The sequence below is a fragment of the Tasmannia lanceolata genome, unplaced genomic scaffold (genome assembly GCF_043159265.1).
Source record: "Tasmannia lanceolata isolate RefF3 unplaced genomic scaffold, GAP_Taslan_0.1 ptg000016l, whole genome shotgun sequence".
Lineage (NCBI taxonomy): Eukaryota > Viridiplantae > Streptophyta > Magnoliopsida > Canellales > Winteraceae > Tasmannia > Tasmannia lanceolata.
In genome coordinates, this window is record NW_027518693.1 from 17,195,428 (window position 1) to 17,216,445 (window position 21,018).

The 21,018-nt window shown below is 39.8% G+C and overlaps 1 protein-coding gene across 1 annotated transcript; it reads left to right on the top strand.

Moving 5' to 3' along the window:
- Nucleotides 1-7,782: 7,782 nt before the first annotated feature.
- LOC143848807 (uncharacterized) lies at nucleotides 7,783-13,695 on the top strand. Its single transcript, XM_077357871.1, has 3 exons — nucleotides 7,783-7,975; nucleotides 8,261-8,353; nucleotides 12,598-13,695. The coding sequence occupies exons 1-3, from the start codon at nucleotides 7,926-7,928 to the stop codon at nucleotides 12,998-13,000; spliced, it is 546 nt and encodes a 181-aa protein (XP_077213986.1). The 5' UTR covers nucleotides 7,783-7,925; the 3' UTR covers nucleotides 13,001-13,695.
- Nucleotides 13,696-21,018: the final 7,323 nt, after the last annotated feature.

A 21,018-nucleotide genomic window follows, 5' to 3' on the forward strand; every position in this document is an offset into this window, starting at 1 on the left:
TCATACTCTTGGAATTCACTTTCTGACATCCAATCCAAAATCCTTTTCCACATGAATTATGTTTTTCATGTATTTGACTTCCGAGATTTGTTTCTCTACCCCCATTATGGATTGCAATGGCCCAGAAATCTTTATGATGAGTCATAACCATTGGATCAATTGCTTGCAACTGAAGAGTTAAAACAAATAAATATTCTTTTTTTCCTAACCATTGGATCCATTGAGATTTTACATGGTACAAGTCCCTATAGTTCAATATTTTGCCAAAAGGAATGCATGGCCTAGACCATAGATAATCAAACCCGTCCATTTGATGGGCGACAATGTAAATCGCTTGTGCCCCAAAAATCACTTCCATAGGGTGATCCCAACCCTCCAATCTATATAGGTTTGTGGATCCCGTCCCGGAGGGGGTGTGGCCCACGAGAGTGTGTTTTGCGATGATGATAGCGCCTTTGTCCATTAGATTTGAATATGGTTATTTTTTTCATAAATTTAGGATAAACGTCCTAACTTCACGAAAGAAGCAACGAGTCACCACCTAGATTAGGGATCTAGGACCCATGATTAACTCTGTTAATTTGGTCTACGTTTTGAGTTCTGAGTAAGTTACCTGATTACGAGGTCGGAAGGTGTACCGCACAAAGTGTACAACACCGACCTTACCTAACTTTTAAAAGCTTTAATTATTTAGGTTTAACTAAGGGGGTGAATGTGAATTTTATTAACCTAAGTGCATCCTAATTATTTTAGTCGTTCACAGTTTAGACTCATGCGGGCCAGGAGTGCATCCTACACGCAACTACATGCCTATATGCCTATGTGATTGTTTTGAGATTGATGAGATTTGACTTGAGATTTGAGGAGAAGTGACCTATGATATATGAACCTAGATCTAATGCAATGGACCTAAGTTGTATTTTTAGTATTTTTGTGAAGTTTGGGCCCTAAAAGTTCTATTGTGAAACCTAGAGTGTAATTTCTAAGTTTTAGAACTTAAGGTATTTATGTTCTTGGAATTTAAAATTTTAGAATATTGACTTTCCAATGAATGTGAGTTCTTAGGTTCTTTTAGATTTTTGAATTCTTTTAGAGTTCCAACAGCACAAATAACTAAGCATACAAACAATTATTCTAACAGAAACAAACAACCTAGCATGCGAATTCTAAGCATAATAAGCAAGCAACATATTATTTATAGCCTAGGATGAGAACAATTATCAAACAAAGAAATCTAAACATGCAATTACTCATGCGGCTAGAATATAAAAAGAAACATCTAGCATGCAAAAAGGTTTAGGGAAAATGAAAGGGTGAAAAGAGGAATGAAAGAGACGATGAAGGGTGTAAGGGAACGAGAATGATGGAGAAGGGTGCGACTGAACTTGGGAGTGCCAAGTTGCCTACGTACCCCGTGATGGGGATCAAGCCACACGTAGTTCCACATGGTTTAAGAAGACTTGAGATTGAAAATTGAGACTTATATTGGAAGCTCGGGTTTGGATCTTGAAATTGGGCTCCAGAGAATTAGACAAGGAATCACCTCTATTCAAGGAATTATATTTGGGGATCCAAGTGACGAAGCTATGAAACCTCGCCCAATGAGTTGAGTTCGGGTAGAATGAGGCTTGGGTTGACTCGGATTGGGTGTGGGTCAGAGTTGGACTTGAATTGGATTCAAGTGGTGTTGTGTCCAACTCAAATTTGGTTCGGTGACTCAGGTTGGGTTTGGTTCGGGGTAGGGATTGAGGTCGCGGTTCGGGTTTGGGATAGGGTTCGGAGTTGGACCCGAGTCGGATATGGGTTGACTCAGATTTAGACTCAGACAATTGGGTTGGACAGTAGGGACTATGGGTATTTTTGCAGTTGGGATTATGGAAGTGGAGGGTCGGTTGGCAATGGAGGGTTGGATGACAATGAAGATAGGGTTATTGTTATGCAAATGGGATAGTAGGATATGAATTAATAGATGGTGGGGGCTGATGGCATGTGGGATGATAAGGTGTGAATTAATGATAGGGTGTGAATTAATGGATGGGATCATGATGGTTTATGGGATGGTATGGTATGTGGGAAGATGGCATGGGATATATAAACATGCTATAAGTTTAAAAGAGAGGGGACAAGGTTATGTTCGGATGTGATAAATAGGATATGGCGTGGGGAATAGGTTAGTGGCTATGGGTGGGGTGTGTGAGGGTGAACTCCATGATGTGGGTGGCTGCATGGGTGTAGGCCATGGAATGTAAGGCTATGGAGTATGGGATGGGGATGGGCTATATGGTGTGCAACATGGCTGATTAAATTGGGATTTTTGATATGGTACGACCAATTGAATTGGGAAGGAGGTATGAGGCTGTAGTATAGGTTAATGGGGTAATAGGATATGGGAATTGATAAGTGCTGTTAAATTCGAATGACATGTGAGATGGGGCCATGCGAATGGGACTACTGGATATGGATAGGCTGTTGGATAGAGATGAGAATATAGGGTGTGTGATTTGGATGAGAGTTGATGGTTGGGGAGGTGAGGCAATAGCTATGAACGATTGGGATTAATTTGGGCATGGGGATATGGTAACATAGCAGAACAACTAAGAGAGGTGGGATATTGGGTTCAGTGTGTGGGTATGGTTGGGACCGGGTGGCGGTTTTTGGGTTCGGGGTGTGGGTCCAGGTTGGATTGGGTTGGCGTACGGTTTGGGCGGGGCTAGATGGGTTCGAGTTCATAATTTAAGATCAGGGTTCGACCCAGGTTGCGTAGTGCGGGTCCGGGTTGGATTGGTTAGGGGTGAACCCAAGTTGTGTTGGGAGTGGGGCTGTTGGGCGGTGAGGGAGGGGTAGAGCGCTATTTGTGTGGGTGGGAGAGAGTGAGAGGGCTGTAGGTGTGAGGGTATAGGTAGGGGTAAGGGTTGGGCTGCGTGGGTAAGGGTCCAACTTGGGTTGTAAGTTGGGTTGATTTAGTGGCGCAACTTTGGGCGCAGGTTGGACTGAATTGGAGGTGCAGCTGGGGGTGCAAGTTGGATGGAATTAGAGGTGCAGTTGGGGGTGCAAGTTGGGTGGAATTGGAGGTGCAGTTGGGGATGCAGGTTGGGTGGAATTGGAGGTGCGTGCAAGTTGGGTGGCTGGGCAGGTTGCGTAGGGTTGGCTTGATGGGTTAAGTCTGGGTAGGTGGGTTTGTAATTTAGGGATTGTGTGTTGGGGTTGGATCCGAGATGGACCGGGTTGGGTTAGGCTCGGATTAGGTGATGCTAGGCAGGTGAGGCCGGGTTAGGGTGATGCGGCTAGGCAGGTCGAACTTAGGTTGGATCCGGGTTGGCTTGGGCTGAACCGGGTTAGGTTGGGTTCGGTTTGGACCGGTTCTACTCGGGTCAGCTTGGGTTAGATCTGGATCGACTCAGGCTAGCTTGGAATGACACAGATTGACTCATTTTGAACTCGGGTTAAACCGGGTTAATTCGGGCTGATTCGGGTTGAGTTGGGTTAGCTTGGGTTGACTTGGATTAGGCTGAGTTAGTGCAATTAGGATAGAGTCTGGGTTAAATTGGGTGAACTCGGGCTGACTTGGGTTGGGCTCGAGTTAGGGACGAGGTCGATTTTTGGATTAAGGCCAAGTTGGCTGTGGGTTTAGGTTTAGGCCGAATGGGCCAAGGGCTTTGGGTTAAGGCCAAGTTGGCCGTGGGTTCTTGGCTAGGCCGAGTAGGGTGGGGTCCTAGGCTAGACCGAGTAGGGTGGGGTCCTAGGTTAGACCGAATAGGTCCATGGGTGGGGTGCGGGTTTGAAGTGGGTTTGTGTTGGGGCTGGATCGGGTTGCGGGTTTGTGTTCGTCTGTGTGGGGTGTGGATTTGGATTGGGTTGGGGCACGGATTGAGTTTGGTGTATGGGCGAGTTGGGGCTAGGTTAGGCTTGGGTTGACTGGAATTGCTTGGGTCGGGCCAAGTGGGTGTGAGTAAGGGTAGGGGTTTGTAGGTGTAAAGGGAATTGGGTCGAGTTGTAGGTAGGTGTGGTTCAAGTTGACTCCTTATGCACACAGTGCACACATATGGGTTTTAGGCTTGGGCTTTGAAAGAGGTTTTGAGGGATAAAAAGAAAAGAAATTAGAGGAGAGAGAGAGAGAGAGAGAGAGAGAGAATGCATGAATTGAATTACACTAATATGATCCTAACATGCATAAGAACATGGATTTAAGAAAATTTAATGAAAATCTTACCTCTTTCGACATTCGATGTCGATCCTCGCGCTCTTTCTCGATGTTGAATTTGCCGCAATCAAGATGGGATGAAGGGGTGTGGCCAACCAAAATTTGGATAGAAAGAATTTTGTGAAATTCGGCTAACAATGGTAGCCAAAAAAAACAAAAAGATGAACCAATTTTTGAGGAAGGAGGAGAACTCCCATTTCTGTCCTCCCTCATGGGGTAAGTGAGGAGGTATTTATAGGGAAGGATTTACAAGAGTTGCCAACTTTGGAGCATGTAAAGTTGTAGGGGGAAGATTAAAGGTCAAGCTTAGGAGACAAATGGAGGGACAAGATTATAGCTCCTAGAAAGTTCCTTGCTCAAAATAGGGAGTGAAGATATATGCTTTATTCTTTTCTTAGAAATGAATCTCCCAAGATGACTTGCTCTCTAAATGAGTGTGAACCGTTTGCCTATATAAGGCTCGTTTACTTATGTTTTCTCATATGAATCTCTTGTCTCCAGCTATTGGGGATCCCATTTCCATACCAACCCAAGATATGCTTATTGGACTCTATGTATTAACCATCGGAAATCGTCGAGGTATTTGTGCAAATAGGTATAATCCATGGAATCGCAGAAACTATCAAAATGAAACAGTTTACGAGTATAAAGAGAGTTTCTGTTTCTTCCTAGAAAATCCAACGTGACCTGCTTCTAATAGAAAGTCAACTTTCCTCTTTAAGAAATATGAGAAAAAGAAAGCACAAGTTGCTGAAATTAAAAAGTTGCTCACGATCTTGTTGGTGTTGCTAAAAAGGGATGAGAAATATTTTTTGCCAAAGCTACCCTATGTCTGCTATTTGTGGGATCTTTGTAAGCTCGCATCACAACCACTCATCCAAAGAGTGATATCCATATGTCCAATAGACCCTTGATCTTATTCACTCTTGAGATTTAGATAAGCTCATAGTGGGACCCACACAAGATGCTTTGATAAAATAAATCCCCAACACAAAATCCTCATCCGATTCCTCCTTGACTAAGCAAAACTCAAACAGTCTTGTTTTCATTTTGGTTCAAGATGGGACCCACACAAGATGCTTTATCTCTCTCAACACAAGATAGGGCCCACCCAGGATTGACAACTTGAATTAGACATCTTCTAACACATATATGGGCAATCCCTTCTTTGACCGAGACTCACATTCCTCTAAAATTCGAATTTTATACCATGTAGAAATTGTAATTTGGCCCTACATGAATAGCCATAAATCCATATTTACCCAAAATAAGATAGTTCTAATAGCATTTGGCGGGTCCCACTCATTGTGGGCCAAATTCATTGATTTCTTGAGTTGAGCTGAATTGAGTAAGTGGGCCCACTTTAGATTAAGCAAGTCCTCTAAAGAATTTGAGCTTATGCAAAATGGTGGACTCCACTCGAATTGGCCGAAAATGCACCTCTTTGGAATGTAATTTTTTCATGGAAAAACCCCTTAGAAAATGATGGAGATTGGATGGAAAATAGAAAGCGAGGGAAATGCTGGGAATTGACTTGGAAAATGAAAGTACTCAGGAAACTGACCCAACAGGATGAAAACTAATGAGATCATTTGTTGGAGAAAGCGAAGCAAAATGTGGGTGTCTACAGATTTCCATAATATAGATTGGAGGGATCAGATCATCCAATGGAAATGATATCTCGTGAGTGCGCGCGCGCGCGGGGGGTGTTCTTGGTTCTGATTTATTATTATAACAACCATTGTATGCCCTCCTTGTGCAAATTCCTAGCCCCGCCCTTGTTTGGAACCAACATAATTAACTCCTGGATCTTCAACAATAATTACAATTGCTAATTTTTGCTGAAAAGAACCACCACAAAAGCTTCAACATCTAAACAAAAAAAGATGGAAAAGAGTATAAACCTATAGCAAGAAAAGAGTATAAACCCAAAGTTGTAATGTCAATAACATCAACATAATGTTGAACCAATTTTTGTGATTCTGGGACCTGGAGGATGACATTAAGTCTGCACTTCTATTAATGACAGAAGATGAATACAGAAACTGTTGGAATGGATGAAACAATCATGATCACAGATTCACAAGCATAAAATAAATTCGGAATGAAAGGGTATAAAAGCTCAAAATTTTCCCAAAATTTTTCAGGTGTAATACCCCCATTTCATCTATTGGTCACCCCATTTTCATATGTGGTACCCCAATTTTTATTGTGCTGGTAACCCCTTCCAGGCCCAACAGACATCAACCCAAAATTTTCCAGGTGTGACACCCCCATTTCATCTTTTGGTCACCCCATTTTCCTTGTTTTGGTAACTCCTTCAAGGCCCAACAGATATCAACCCAAAATTTTCTAGGTGTGATACCCCCATTTCATCTTTTTGTCACCCCATTTTCATATGTGGTACCCCCATTTTCCTTGTGTTGGTAACTCCTTCAAGGCTCAACAGATATCAACCCAAAATTTTCCAAGTGTGATACCCCCATTTTCATTGTGCTGGTAACCTCTTCCAGGCCAGACAGACATCAACAAAAAAATTTCTAGGTGTGATACCCCCATTTCATCTTTTGGTCACCCCATTTTCATATTTAGTACCTCTATTTTCCTTGTGCTGGTAACCCCTTCCAGGCCCAACAGACATGAACACAAAATTTTCCAGGTGTGATACCCCCATTTCATATCTTGGTCACCCCATTTTTATATGTGGTACCCCCATTTTCCTTGTGCTGGTAACCCCTTCCAGGCCCAACAGACATCAACCCAAAATTTTCCAGGTGTGATACCCCCATTTCTTCTTTTGGTCACCCCATTTTCATATGTGGTACCCTCAATTTCCTTGTGTTGGTAACCCCTTCCAAGCCCAACAGACATCAACCCAAAATTTTCCAGGTGTGATACCCCAATTTCATCTTTTGGTCATCCCATTTTCATATGTGATACCCCCATTTTCCTTGTGATGGTCACCCCTTCCAGGCCTAACAGATATCAACCCAAAAATTTTCAAGTATGATAACCCCATTTCATCTATTGGTCACCCCATTTTCATATGTGGTACCCCCATTTTCATTGTGCTCGTAACCCCTTCCAGGCCAGACAGACATCAACAAAAAATCTTCTAGGTGTGATACCCCTATTTCATCTTTTGGTCACCCCCATTTTCATATGTGGTACCCCTATTTTTCTTGTGCTGGTAACCCCTCACAGGCCCAACAGACACCAACCCAAAATTTTCCAGGTGTGATACTCTCATTTCATCTTTTGGTCACCCCATTTTCATATGTGGTACTCCCATTTTCCTTATGCTGGTAATCCAGGCCCAATAGACATCAACCCAAAATTTTCCAAGTGTGATAGCCCCATTTCATCTCTTGGTCACCCCATTTTTCAGGTGTGAAAAAGAAAGCAACACTTTTTTCTCTTTGTTTTTATGACTTAACGTGTATATTTTGAGGGTGAAGGGTATTTCGGTAAAAAGTCTTGTCAGAAAAAGCAAAATGATACCCTTTCACAAGTTTGAAATTGAAGGGGTCTATCCCACTATTTGGTACCTGTTTGACCAAATGTCCTTTCGCCAATAAAAATAGGTGATAAATCGACTGCTCATGTTTCTTTCTCTCTCCTCTAGGTTAGAGAGAAAAAGAGGAGAGAGATAGACACATGGGAGTCGATTTATCCATTAGGGGAATCGATTTATCACTGCCCTGAAAATATCTTAGAATGCCATATGGCTCTCACATGCAGAACAATTGCTAATTTGCATTTGGAGCCCTCAATGTGAGTCTTCCCTACTTTAATTGTAGTATTAAAGCAACTAGTTTAACCCCTTGAACAGTTGAACTGATCCTCAACCATTTCATGTCTAGCGTCTTTGTTTCATTCAGTTGTGAAAAAGATTAACGTGTTTTTTTTCCATTGTCTTTGCTTCATCTAACCGAGAGAAGTCAAGCTTTCTTCCCACGAAGAAGAGTTATTTTCCTTCCTATTCCCTTTTCTAATCTGATTCTTTTTTTTCATTGGTGCTCTAATTTGATTCTTTATTCATGAAATTCGATTTTTTAGTGTTCCTTCAAATCTTCCTGCTTTGCTCGCGTCTGGTGATTCTTCGTTTCAGTGTACTTGCACTTCATCTGAGTTCCTCAGTTTCAAGAATCGGTTAAGTATTCCTGCCACATCGCTTCTCTAATTTTATTTTTATTTTCTTGATAATTTTTATCGATCTATGGTGATTCTACTGGACTTTTGCCTTGTTTCCTTGAATGTCTTGATAATTATCATCTGGAATAGCATTATAATTCATTTGCTCCGAAAGGAGTGTTTACTTATTTTGATATGCTTGGTGCTGTTTTAAGCTTCCATAAGTAGAGAATGTAATGTTTAATCTGTCTTGGCTGCTTTATTAATGCATTTTATTACCTTGGATGTTACTAATTTTTGTTTCTCTTAATGTGAATTGGTCTTATAGGAGATGTCTATAAGCGATACATATCAATTTAGGCCCTGTTCGTTTCAGATTATGACAAATGATTGTCAGCCCAAAACCTATTATTCGACTCAAACTTAAATGTAATTTCGATTCCGATAATAGGTTTTGGGGTTACAATAAGTTGTCATAATCTCAAAAAACAGGGCCTTACTAGTACAGCTTTTCAACACCTTTGATTGGAAGTACTTCTCTATGCATTTTTAATGGTACTTTTTTAAGGATTATAACATAGGTAAGCATTTAGTGGGCTTTCTGCCAATCTTCTGCTGATAGTTCCAGAATGGTTTATCCGTTTAACCAGAGATGACTTGTGCATCGCATATCCTTTTTGGTAGGTAAATTGGGTCTTGTTCGATCCTTAGACTACTTACTTAGTAGTAGAATAATGTGGATCATTTTTTTACTCCCCAAGCACCACTCCTTTCCCATAGGTTGCAATCAAGTGGATGCATTCAAAACATGGAGAAGGTCCCATCATTTCAGGACTGGCTTCCTTTTCTTTCCTCCAATAGAGAAGTCTGGACTCACTTGTAGGAGTTCATTAGGGAAGTTCTCTAAAGGCAACCCCGGTCCGGCCGGTGAAGGGGGGTATTTAAAAATCAGCAAGGTGAGATTCTCAAATGCTACTCTGGCCCAGTTGGAGAAATGGATTCCAACTAGGCAGCGGTGAGAGCACTCCTAACTAGGCTTAAAAGCTTCAAGGAGTCAATGTCCATAAATCTCACATAGAAGACGATTCTATAAACTTAATCTATGGGGCCTAACGTCGGACAGAGGGCCCATGGAGTGTTGCCTCAGTAATTTTAGAGGTTACTGATTTATGCTCATCAATCCGCAGTTGCTGCATCACCCATGATCATCAAATGAATTCGTAGAGATCTTCACAAGAAGGAATTGATAGAAGGAAGTTAGTATTTGGAGAGTTGTATCCAATGAAATGATGTATCTTATGGTAGAAATATTTAGTGCGGTCTTGACGCAGGGACACCTCGTCCTCGTGCTGCCTTCATTGTACATTTTTGGGTTTTCCCAACACAAGTTTCTGCTATTGTTAAAAAAAAGATCAAGAAGTTACTTAGGATTATAACTATTGAAGAGACTGGAAATTCAGGTTTATTGACTGTTACTGCAAGTGCATTTGCTTCTTGCAATTTGTTAAGTAAGCGAGCGATATGATTCATGGCAATTTTAACTACCCAAGGTAACCAATTTCCTTTCTTAAGGATTTGACCTACTTTTAGGGAATTTGTCTCTATCCAAAGATAAAGACTGGCTTTTGTTTTGATTGAACAGTTAAAGATAAGACTGGTTCTTCTCTGTTGCTATTTGGATAGCTTTTCTGAATTGACCTGAGATCAAGTGCAAAACCGGTTCTTGGTTTATCTGGAGAGAGTATTTCTCTTCAATCTCTTCCTTCCATGTTTTGACATGAGGTGTCACGAACACTGCAACTACAACTTTAAGAAATCAGATCTCCTTGATTTTTGTAGATGCCCAGGATATTGAAATTTATTTTAAGACGACAAGCTCTTGAAAAGTTCTGGAGGCAGATTTTTTAGTATGATATCCTCTTGATATTAAAGATCATTGCATAGTTATTAGTCCATAACCATGATATGATAAGGTAAACTGAATTGTACCCACAACCAGCTTACATCTGACAAATGACAGGAAAAGACCTAAGGACCCATGCACCCATGAAACAACTCTTGATGCATTCATATTAGATAATAAAGCCCTGTTGTCATCTCATTGGAGCATGCGTGAATTATTTCCATCTCAACTCAACTCAACTCAACAAAGCCTTTGTCCCAAACTAGTTGGGGTCGGCTAAATGAATCCTTTAGAAGAAATTCATGAAGAAGGTAAAAGGAATCTACCCGGCTCTAATCCTGGTTCTAGCTGGGTTTTTCTACGTGGATCATTTTCTTCCATTCTATCCTATCCAAGGTCATGTTCTCTGTTATGTTCCTAACTATCAAGTCTTTCCTCACTGTTTCTAGCCAAGTTGTTTTCGGTCTACCCCCTACCTCTTTTTACTCCATCAATTTGGCACCAGTCGCCTCTTCTCACCGGAGCATCCAAAGGTCCACATCCAAACCATCTTAAGCGGTGCTCTCTCATCTTCTCCTCAATTGGTGCCACCCCCACCTTTTTACGAATGTCTACATTTTTAATTCTATCTAACCTTGTGTGGCCGCACATCCATCTAAGCATTCGCATCTCCGCTACACTCATCTTATGCACATGCTGCTTCTTGGTGGCCCAACATTCTGAGCCGTACAACATGGTTGGCCTCACAACTGTCCTATAAAACTTTCCCCTTCAACTTGGTAGGGATTTTACAGTCGCACAAAACTCCTGAGGCAAGCTTCCACTTCAACCAACCTGCTCTTATTCTATGGTTAACATCCTCTTCAATCTCTCCTTCCTTATGTAGATAAAAAATGACATGATTTAAGGCACATTCTATTTGAAGAGGTCAACATGGAACCAAAAAATGACATGATTTTTTTGTTGCGAGACGGGTCGAGCGAGAAGAGGATTAGGATTTTCAATCAGCAAGAAGGGGGTTCGAGCGAAGAGTTCCAACACTGAAATGGTCCTTAATGGCATGTTGCTTTCGCAGGTAAACAATGGATTCATGCAGGACATAGCTAAGAGACGTATCACCCCATATCCCACATGAATCGCTGTCTGATCCTGTGTTGGTACGTGATTCGACATGGTGGGCCCAAGAATCCATGCACCACAGACTGTTCCTATTATCTGTAATTCCAAACAGGTGGTTATTTAGATTTTCATTTTTTGTAGGCTCTAGCAGTGCTATCCCAACTCTAGTGGTTGATCCAAATTCGGTTGTACTATGGATTGCTTATCTGCATATTTGCTGTAGGAAAGAGAAGGCTATTGGGAAGGATGGCATGTTTCTTCTTGTGGCATGCTGTTATTTCACTCTTTTTTTGGATTTTAGGTGAATCAGAATTGTAATTTGTAAGGTTATTGATTTCTAACATTTTTTTATTCTTGAAATAGTGATTTACTTAGATCCATTATTTTCATCAACTCAGCTGGCTCAATATTACGCTGATTTCTCATGAAACAATTGCCTTTTAGTTTGCTCGCTTTTTGGCAATCTGTTTGCAGTTTGTTGAGATTACCATATGTATGACATCTTGATGGGTAGCAGTCTGACCCATGTTTTAAAACTTCCCGCATCATCGTGTACTTCCCCGAGTCGACTCCTTTTCCCTTGGCCCCGTTCCGCATTTTGCCTTATAGAGTCAATAAAATCTCATTTGACTCTCCCAAGTTATGACGCGTCAACCGAGTACTCAGCCGCGTCAACTGAGTACTCAACCGCGTCGTGCCCAATTGACTAGGATTTTTCTTCGAACGCGTTTTGACCCACATCCACATTTTGAAACACTGGTCAGACCATGATTATAAATGGGCTATATGTGAGCTTTACCATTTGAAGCATGGAAACCCCATCGCTATGTTTCATCATCGCATTGATGGAACTCTTTTTTGTGTTTGAATATTTTTAATGCTCTCGTTCCAATACAGCAACAGCCACCATCATGATGAGAGAGAGAGAGAGAGAGAGAGAGAGAGAGAGAGAGAGAGAGAAGAGCTACACAGCCTCTGTGTGTGTGTGTGTGTGTGTGTGTGTGTGTGGATGGGGCTCTCTGTGTGGTTGTGTGTTCTGATGGTGGGTGTGTACGCAAGGTGGTGGTGAGTGGGTGCATGTGCGTCTGCACTGGAAACTTCCCTGTTTCTTGAAGATAGCTTATTTTGCTTGAAATTTGATTTTTTTTTATAGAGCTTGGATCTAACCTCTCTTGCTCCACTCAGTGAAATTTTATATTTGTTACTTATGATACTGCGGAACTGTATTTGTGCTTTCCAGGTCCAGCATAATGAAGGTTCATATGAGACTTATATACATTAACAGTCGATTGCAGCTCGGTGATCGGTTCGTAGGTTGGTCATCTGGTGATGTGGAAATGGCCATCTCAAGAATCTACAACTTCTCCTCTCTGCATTGGATTCTGACAACTGTAGTCACGCATTGTTCTTGGAATGGAAGCATACATTTTTTTTTTCTGAAAAATCTAGGCTCGACCATTGACAACGCATTGAAGCTAGCCTCTGATGAGCATTTTAAGCATTGTGTAAAAGAACATGCGCCATTTCTTTTCTCTGATGGGTTAAACTTGATAAAGGACACTCTTTCCATTGGAATCCTGAGCATTCTAATTGGTTACTTGACGGACGTCCAAGCATTTCCCGCCTCTGAGCGATTATTTTGAACTTGTACAGAAGCATCAAGAAGCCTAGAGTCCGGCAGCTGATCAATAACATGTTGGGTCCAGTATCCTTGGATTCATCTCAAATGAATTCAATTCTTGAAGTATGGTATAGACCATTGTTATTGCCCGAAAAGTTTGAGAAACTTAAGGATCTAGTTGATTTTGTCGATGCTCTTATGGAAATTCTTCCGGCTAACTATCAGTTGGCTTTGTCAGTATGCAAGTTGACCCAGAATTCCAATTATACTGGCATTGTCTTTGCAACTATTACGTTCTGGGAAAATTCTCTTTTAGTTCATTCCATCTTTCTGTTGGAAATCTTAGCTTGATCACTTGACCATTTTGACTATCTTGGAAGTTGCTACATGCATGGAGTTTTCCATGCATTTTATCTATTGAATGTTCCTACATTGGAACCTTGCTACAGTCACTCTACTATATTGGGAACTTGCTACATTTACTTGGCTATATTGGAACCCACTACATTGAAGGTTTACCACATAGGAAATCCACTGGAGAAAATGTTCTTGGAATTTAGTTTTTTTTGTTTTGGAATTATACAAGTCATATACTTTACATTTGTTACTGTGTTTGTGGTAGCTTAGGAAGCTAAATATAGTTATGAAATGTTTATCTCATGTTTGAAATGTAGTTTATATTTTGGGCCTCGTCTTTTCTTCTTTTACAAGTCATTTTAGTGACAACTTGAGCTTTATTCTTTGTGTGTTTGGCGTCAAGAGAACAGTTTTCTTTTCTTGAATCTCATATTCACCCTTCATATAGTTGGTTTTATTCCAACACTTTCAGGATTTTCCGGTGGCGCTAGAACACGAAAAAAATTAGAAAAATACAAAATTGTGAGTGTTATATTGCAAACAATGCAAGTCTCTTCAAGGGCAAACACTCACTATTGGAAGATGGTGCTTTTCAGATATAATTACAGAATTGTGAGTAAGTTACTGGACTTGATTTCAATCTCTTCTTTGGTGGCTTTCACACCATGAAAATGAACAAGTGTGTGCATGTTCTTGCATGAGTGGATAACCATTTGAAGCCGCTGGATCCACAAAGAGGTTTTGTCTGAAAAGTTGAACTACAGTTTTTGTTTTCCTCCTTTATTTTTCTTCTATAGCTTAAACATTGTGGCTTTTTAGTGTTCATGTGACTGTCAGAAGGTGATCTCTTCTCTTAGATGTAGGTTTATCAGTCACTGTATTTACTGGATTTCAATGAAAAGAGAATTATGAGATTCAATTTCAATATTGATATCTCTCCGGCTTATATATGGTCCAATCTCCAATGGATATGATGTCTCAATCTGCCATAGAGAATGTGATATTCAGGATCACAAATTGACCAGTGTTATCAAGGAGTTGTTGGGTTTTGAACCTAGGACATGCTGTGAGGCAATAGCTCTGGTACTAAGGGGCCGTTTGGATACGTGGATTTTAGAATCCTGGATTTCCTCAAAATCGTAGGTGGGAGACGAGAGAAGGAGACCAGCCGTCGTTTACTGATTTCTCGCCTTCTTTCCATCAGCAAGAGAATAGGAGATCATGCCATCTTTCCAGGTTTTAGAAATCTCATGATGGGGGAGAGATTTCTAAAATATGGATTTATTACTTAAAATCCAAGATTCTAAAGAGAAGCGAAGCGGACTGTCTCCTTCTTCTCTTGTCTCCCACCTACGATTTTGAGGAAATCCAGGATTCTAAAATCCGCATATCCAAACGACCCCTAAATGTTATAATGCGACAAAAATTCCAGAGCTAATGGAACGCTTTAGGCTATACCCTTTAAACATGTCGCATATCAGGCCGGGTCTCACCTAGTCCCATACCCAGACAGTGAGAAGGCCCCCACCCAAGACTGTGATTTCATCACACTTCCGCATCCGCCTTCTTTGGCGGCCCACTTTTTTTCTAGGTAGCCCTTTTCACAGGTTGCCTCATCCGTGACTTGAACACGAGACTGATACCAAATGAAACACCAATCACTCAAAAGCTCGAGCTGTTAGGGTTGGTGTTATTTAATCATTTATATGTCAATACTATCATATCAATAAGGTTAAAAAAACAGAGTTATAACTCATGTTAGCAAATCTTAACTGGTGCTTTTTTAAAAATATCATTTCAAACATGTTATTTTTCAACAACCTATTATTGACATTTTTTTCTCAATAAAACTTCAAAATTTTCAAACATTAATTTCAATCCATTTTTTTACAGAAAAAACTTTTGAAAAAAAAATACTTACGAGAGGGAGTATCTCCCCCCTTAAGGCTATTGTAGGGGTTCCATGCAAAAGCAAAGATCCCATGTCGGAAAACTGAATGGATATAGATGGGCTTATAAGGACTTGGGCACCCTTCCCCACGTCCCAACACGCGGTATCAGAGTCGGAGCGTGGTAAACGTGGTGTATGCTCGAGGATAGAAATAATCCCTCGAGAAACATCTTGGTAACCCCAGTGTACCCTCGAGGAAGGAGAAAAAATCCCACAGGGAAGATCTAATAGTTCACACAGTCGCTCCAAAGTGGAGAGGGCCAGATAATAGTTCTGGGCGGAGGGCGTGGGTGGAGAGGGGGCGGGCGGATGGGTGGAGTTGGCCGACGGAAGGGGGAGGCAAGGGTTGGGTTGGAGAGACCTTTACCTGAGGAATTACACCAAGGTTGGGGTTGTTTCGCAAGGGGGCTGCGGGTATGCCACATCACCAGACAGGAACCCGACAAGCCCCTGATTTTACTTGAGCATTACTTGGTTAAATGGCAACCAAACAATGGGTTTTGCTTATATGGCACCTTATTGAAATCTCTACACTTATCTGTATTTGGGCATCCAAAAGAGAGCCTTAATATGAGCTGTTTTGAACGTTAGATGTAGAGAAAAATATTGTTGGTCTATTTGAATTGGAGTATAATTTTAAATAATATAATTTAATTATGTCGATAAGCTCTCAATGAACCATGTGAACTACAAAAGTATGGTTATTTCTTAGCTCGATTGCGAATAGATTTCGTGTTATATCAATTTAAGGTTGCTGCATTTACTAGGTTATTTATATCGGCACTACTATGTTTTAATAACTGCACGAACTTGCTTTGTCTTTTCTTTTTTTAATTGGCTTCTGACAAGCTTTTGGAAACTGTAATAACCTTTGACAGATATTTAAAAAGGAAAAGAGAAGATGAATATATGCAATTATTAAAACATGGTAGTGTCAACATCAGTAGAATTTATTAAATTTTTCCAACTGATGAATGAATGATGTTAACAACAATATACATGTTTTATTTTCTCAAATAAAATTACTAGAAGATCGAATCCATATAAAAGAGAGCTCAAATAGAAAAATGCAGCTAACTATGTACTCTTTTAAAAAAGAAAACTTAGGGCCATATTAGACACATGCTTTTCTTCTATCGTTTTTTCTAACAATGTATTCTTTTCTTTTCTTTTCTTTTCAAAAAAAGGCAAAAGAAAAAAACTTCTTTTTGGTAACGAAAGGTGTCCCCACCCCCTTCGGAGGTAGGACTATTTCCCTACGGATGCGCGCAATCACCCGGAAACCACGCGCATCGGGTAAGCAAGGGGGATTCGAACACTCGTCACTGGGGAGCAAACCCATGACTTTACGCCAAAAGCCATATTTGACACATACTCTTCATCTATCCCACTCTACCTATTCCTCTCTCACCACTTGGTAAACTAATATTCCATGAAAAAAAAATCATGTAACCAAACATGGCCTTAATGTCACATTGATGTGATTTGAGATCTTAGCCAATGTTGGCCCTACATGTGGGATTTTTTTATCCTCCTGGGAGGCAATGAACCAATGCGATGGTTTATGCGAGCGTTTGTATCAATGAATATTAATTATTATTTTTAAATTATAAATACTGGGCATTTTTTGTTATTAGAAGTTGTGTCCATCCCGGACATCTGCATCATCCTCCCAAGCCATTTTTTATAGAAATATGAGACAAACTGAATGAAAAGACAGACCCATTTGGGGACTTTCACACTCTATAAGAATTTTAGTTTATTTTTATGGATAAACTCCAAGTGCACCTTAGAATCAACAATAGTAATATTCTTTCTTAGGCCCTGATGTTGAAGTGCCAATACTAAATTGTAAATTTTTTCCAACAATATGAACTCTCCATAGTGCTTTCAGACTAATAAGTTTCATTTTAAGCATCCTGAACTTGTCTGTCTTGTTCATTTCATTTATTTCTTTACTACAAATGACAAAAATCCATATTTTCATGCAACTTTGTTTTGTCCTCGTACATGTTGTCAACATCGGTCTCTCTTCACAAATGTTTTAATAAACTTTGCCTCTATACTTGAGACTTGGAGGCATTGATTGCTCCAAACATGAGTTCAATTCTATATCAAAAAGTCTCTTCGAATCTGTGTGCTATCATATTTTTCTAACTACTCTAAGGCCCAATTCATTTTGGATTTCGAGAGCACATTTTAAGTTCAAAACTGATTATTAGACCCAGAATTATGGTTTCATTTTAAAACTTGATAATTGATTGAGTCCAAAACCGATTATTGGACTCAAAATTCCGTTGAAGGTCTTGGATTTTGAGAATTGATTTGAGTCCAAATCTGATTATTGGATTCAAAATTACATTAGTCTAATTAATAATCATTCTCGGACTCAAAATCAATTCTCAAAAACCAAAACGAACATATGCTTAATTTTGAGTCCATTATTTGATTTGATTTGAAAGACTTAGGTCCTGTTTGATACCCATAAAACTGATTTCCACATAATCTTGTAGCTAGACTTTTTTTAATGAAGTCTGCACATAGCTGTATGAATTTTAAAAATTATACACTGGGTCTCACCTTGTTCAAAGAAAAAAAAAAAAAATCATTTGCTGGGTCTATGCCCCCAAAATCATCTCCTTAGCATGATCCTAACCCTCCAATCTGGAGAGGCTTCTATATAGTGTTGTAACTCTTAGATTGGAGGGTTAGGGTCATCCTACGGAAATGATATACGGTGTATAGCTTATTTACATTGTAGCCCTTCAAATGAAGGGTTTGGATCATCCTCTAAGTGGGCTCCGTGTACTTATCGAATAATACTGGATTTCACGAGCAAACACTATATTAAGCCTTGTTTGTTTATTATTTTGAGAATTGATTTCGAGTCCAAATTTGATTATTGGACTCAAATTTACGTTTAATTTTCACTCCAATAATCAGTTTTGCAGCCACAATACGTTCTCAAAAGACTCAAAACCGAAAACAAATACAGCCTAAATCTTGTAAAATAGATTGTAAGGGTAAATTTTGTAAGGTGGCATAGTTTTTTAACAGTGGTGACATATATTTTTTACTAGTACGGCCTAAACCTCGTGCGATGCACGGGCCGTCAAAGAACTGTACGGACCACATCATAGGTTGATCCAAATCGTCCATGTGATGGAACACAACATAAATAGGTTGTGCCCCAAAAGTCATTTCCATAGGCTGATCGTAGCACTCCAATCTATATAGGTTTATATAATTCCTCTTAAATCGGATGGTTAAGATCACCCTGTAGATTTTTTATTAAAAAACCATAAAGGAGGGGGGTAAGATTGAAATTATGTGGCTTTAATGGGTGCATTTGTTAAAAAGCATAAAGGAGGGCGTATGATTGAAAATATGTTAGTTGAATGGGTGCATTTGTTAAAAAATTCAAAAAAAGTGATGTGTAATTCTCATAGAATTTTACTACACATAGAATTTTCAAAAAATTCTCTTCTATAGATGCTCGTAAAATCATTTCCATAGGCTAATCTTAGCCCTCCAATCTATAGATGTTTCATTCATATGTTGTTAAAAGAAGTAAAAAAAAAGTGATGTGTAATTCTATTAGAATTTTGGGAGAAATTCACGGGGTGACAAAAATCTACGGGGACGAAAAAAAAGTTTCATAAAAGGGTGTGTGTTGAAACTGTTTGAATCAAATGTAATAAAAAAATTGGATTTAAAAAAGTAACAGATTTGCAAAAGTGTTCACATTGGAAACGAAAAATGCCGCTAGTGGGTAAGAACATTGAAAAAAATAGAGAAGAGAACAATAACAGTCACATAATTTTTAGAGGTATCCCAAGTGACCCTAAGTAATCTTGGTTAAAAATGAGGAGGTAAATAATGGGAACTATAGATGTCATTTCTTTTACAACATGTAATGGATGAGTAGGTTTATTAACTTGTATTACTAAAGATAACAATTTACACCTTAAATTTTCCATGGTAATTAAAGGGAAATGTTATAAGCACTGCCGCATTTTGATGAGGGCACTCCTCACTTTATTACAAATACGGTATAGCCCACACCATAGGATGATCAAAACCGTCTATTAGATGGGCCACGGTCTAAATAGGTTGTGCCCCAAATTATTTCCATAGGTTGATCCTAACTCACCGATCTATAGAGGGCTCGGATCAACCCTATATCATTCAGATCAGAGGGTTGGGATCAACCAACGGAAATAATTTTTGAGGCACAACCTATTTAGGCCGTGGCCCATCTTATGGACGGTTTGGATCATCCTATGGTGTGGGCCATACCGTACCTTTAATAAAGGGAGGAGTGCCCTTATCAAAATACAGTAGTGCTGATAACATTTCCCTAATTAAATTTTATAAACGTGTTGAACCACCATCTTAAAATGTGATGAATTTTGACTATTCGAACTGTATTTTTATGATCCTCACTCTATTAAAATGTACGGAATGGCCCGTACCATAGGATTATCCAAACCGTCCTTTAGATGGGCCACTCCTATAGAGGTTGGCCCCAAAAATAATTTTCATAGGTTGATCCGAACCCTCCGATCTATAGAGGGTTATAGGTTGATCCAAACCATTCATGTGATGGAACACAAACATCAATCAGTTTGTGCCCATAAAATGATTTCCATAGGTTGATCGTAGCCCTCCAATCAATAGAGGTTTTCATAATTGTTGTTCCTCTTCAGGTGTTCGGAATCCGTCAATATTTTGCAAGTGTCCTGCATGAGTAATATAAAGTAGCTTTGTCGTCATTGTCATATGTCGTTACCTGTTCGTGGTAGTTTTTTTCCATAATTGTCATAGACAGGCACGCTTTGTCCGTACCTTTTGTATGTAGATTACGATTTAACCCTCCTCAAAGAGATAGATGTTAGATATCAGTGAAGGGGTTAATGGTAAAAGAGTAATGGTGACATGTAAATCCCTTATAAAAAGAAAAGAAATTTATTTTTCCTCGTGCGGCGGCCACTAAGCAGCCAACAGTAAACACCCCTCCCTCGTTATATTAGATTAGGATTTGCTAGCGCAAACACCCCTCCATCGTTATATTAGATTAGGATTTGCTAGCGCAGAAGGCATTTTGGGGATGGCCTGTTGCATTGACAGCAGCCACACAGGGGATGGCAAATTCCTTTTTTATTTCTGTTTTTGGCACGGGAAAGTGCGGGTCGTCCCAGTCGTGGAAAAAGTTGCACGAGACTACCATGTGCTAGTCACTGTTTTTGACTAGAAGCCCCCCACGGGTATCACATGGTTCACTTGAGCAGAAGTGGACATTATAAAAGCCAACTTACATTTTCCAAGAAATTACCCAAAGGCCAAACTCCACTGTAGCATGGGAGTGAACGGATTAACTTGGTTTAACCTTCTAATCTAATTATATTATATATAAGTATCGCCCAATGTGGTGCTGCCACATGGCACCCTCTATACACGCAACTTCTGTGTATAGATCCTTTTAAGAGAAAGGGTAATGTACACTCCACTTCAGTGTATAGAAAAGGAATTCCGCAACTTCCTTATTTATTTTTTGGGAAAATTACATTTACACCCCCTCTAGTTTCTGACACATCAACTTCCACCCCTATAGTTTAAAACGTGACAAATACACCCCTGTAGTTTCAATTTGTTTAAGGTAGGCCCCCTCAGCTGAAGGTTCGTCCATAGATTGAAGGGTTAGGATGATCTGATGGAGCTGATTTTTTGGA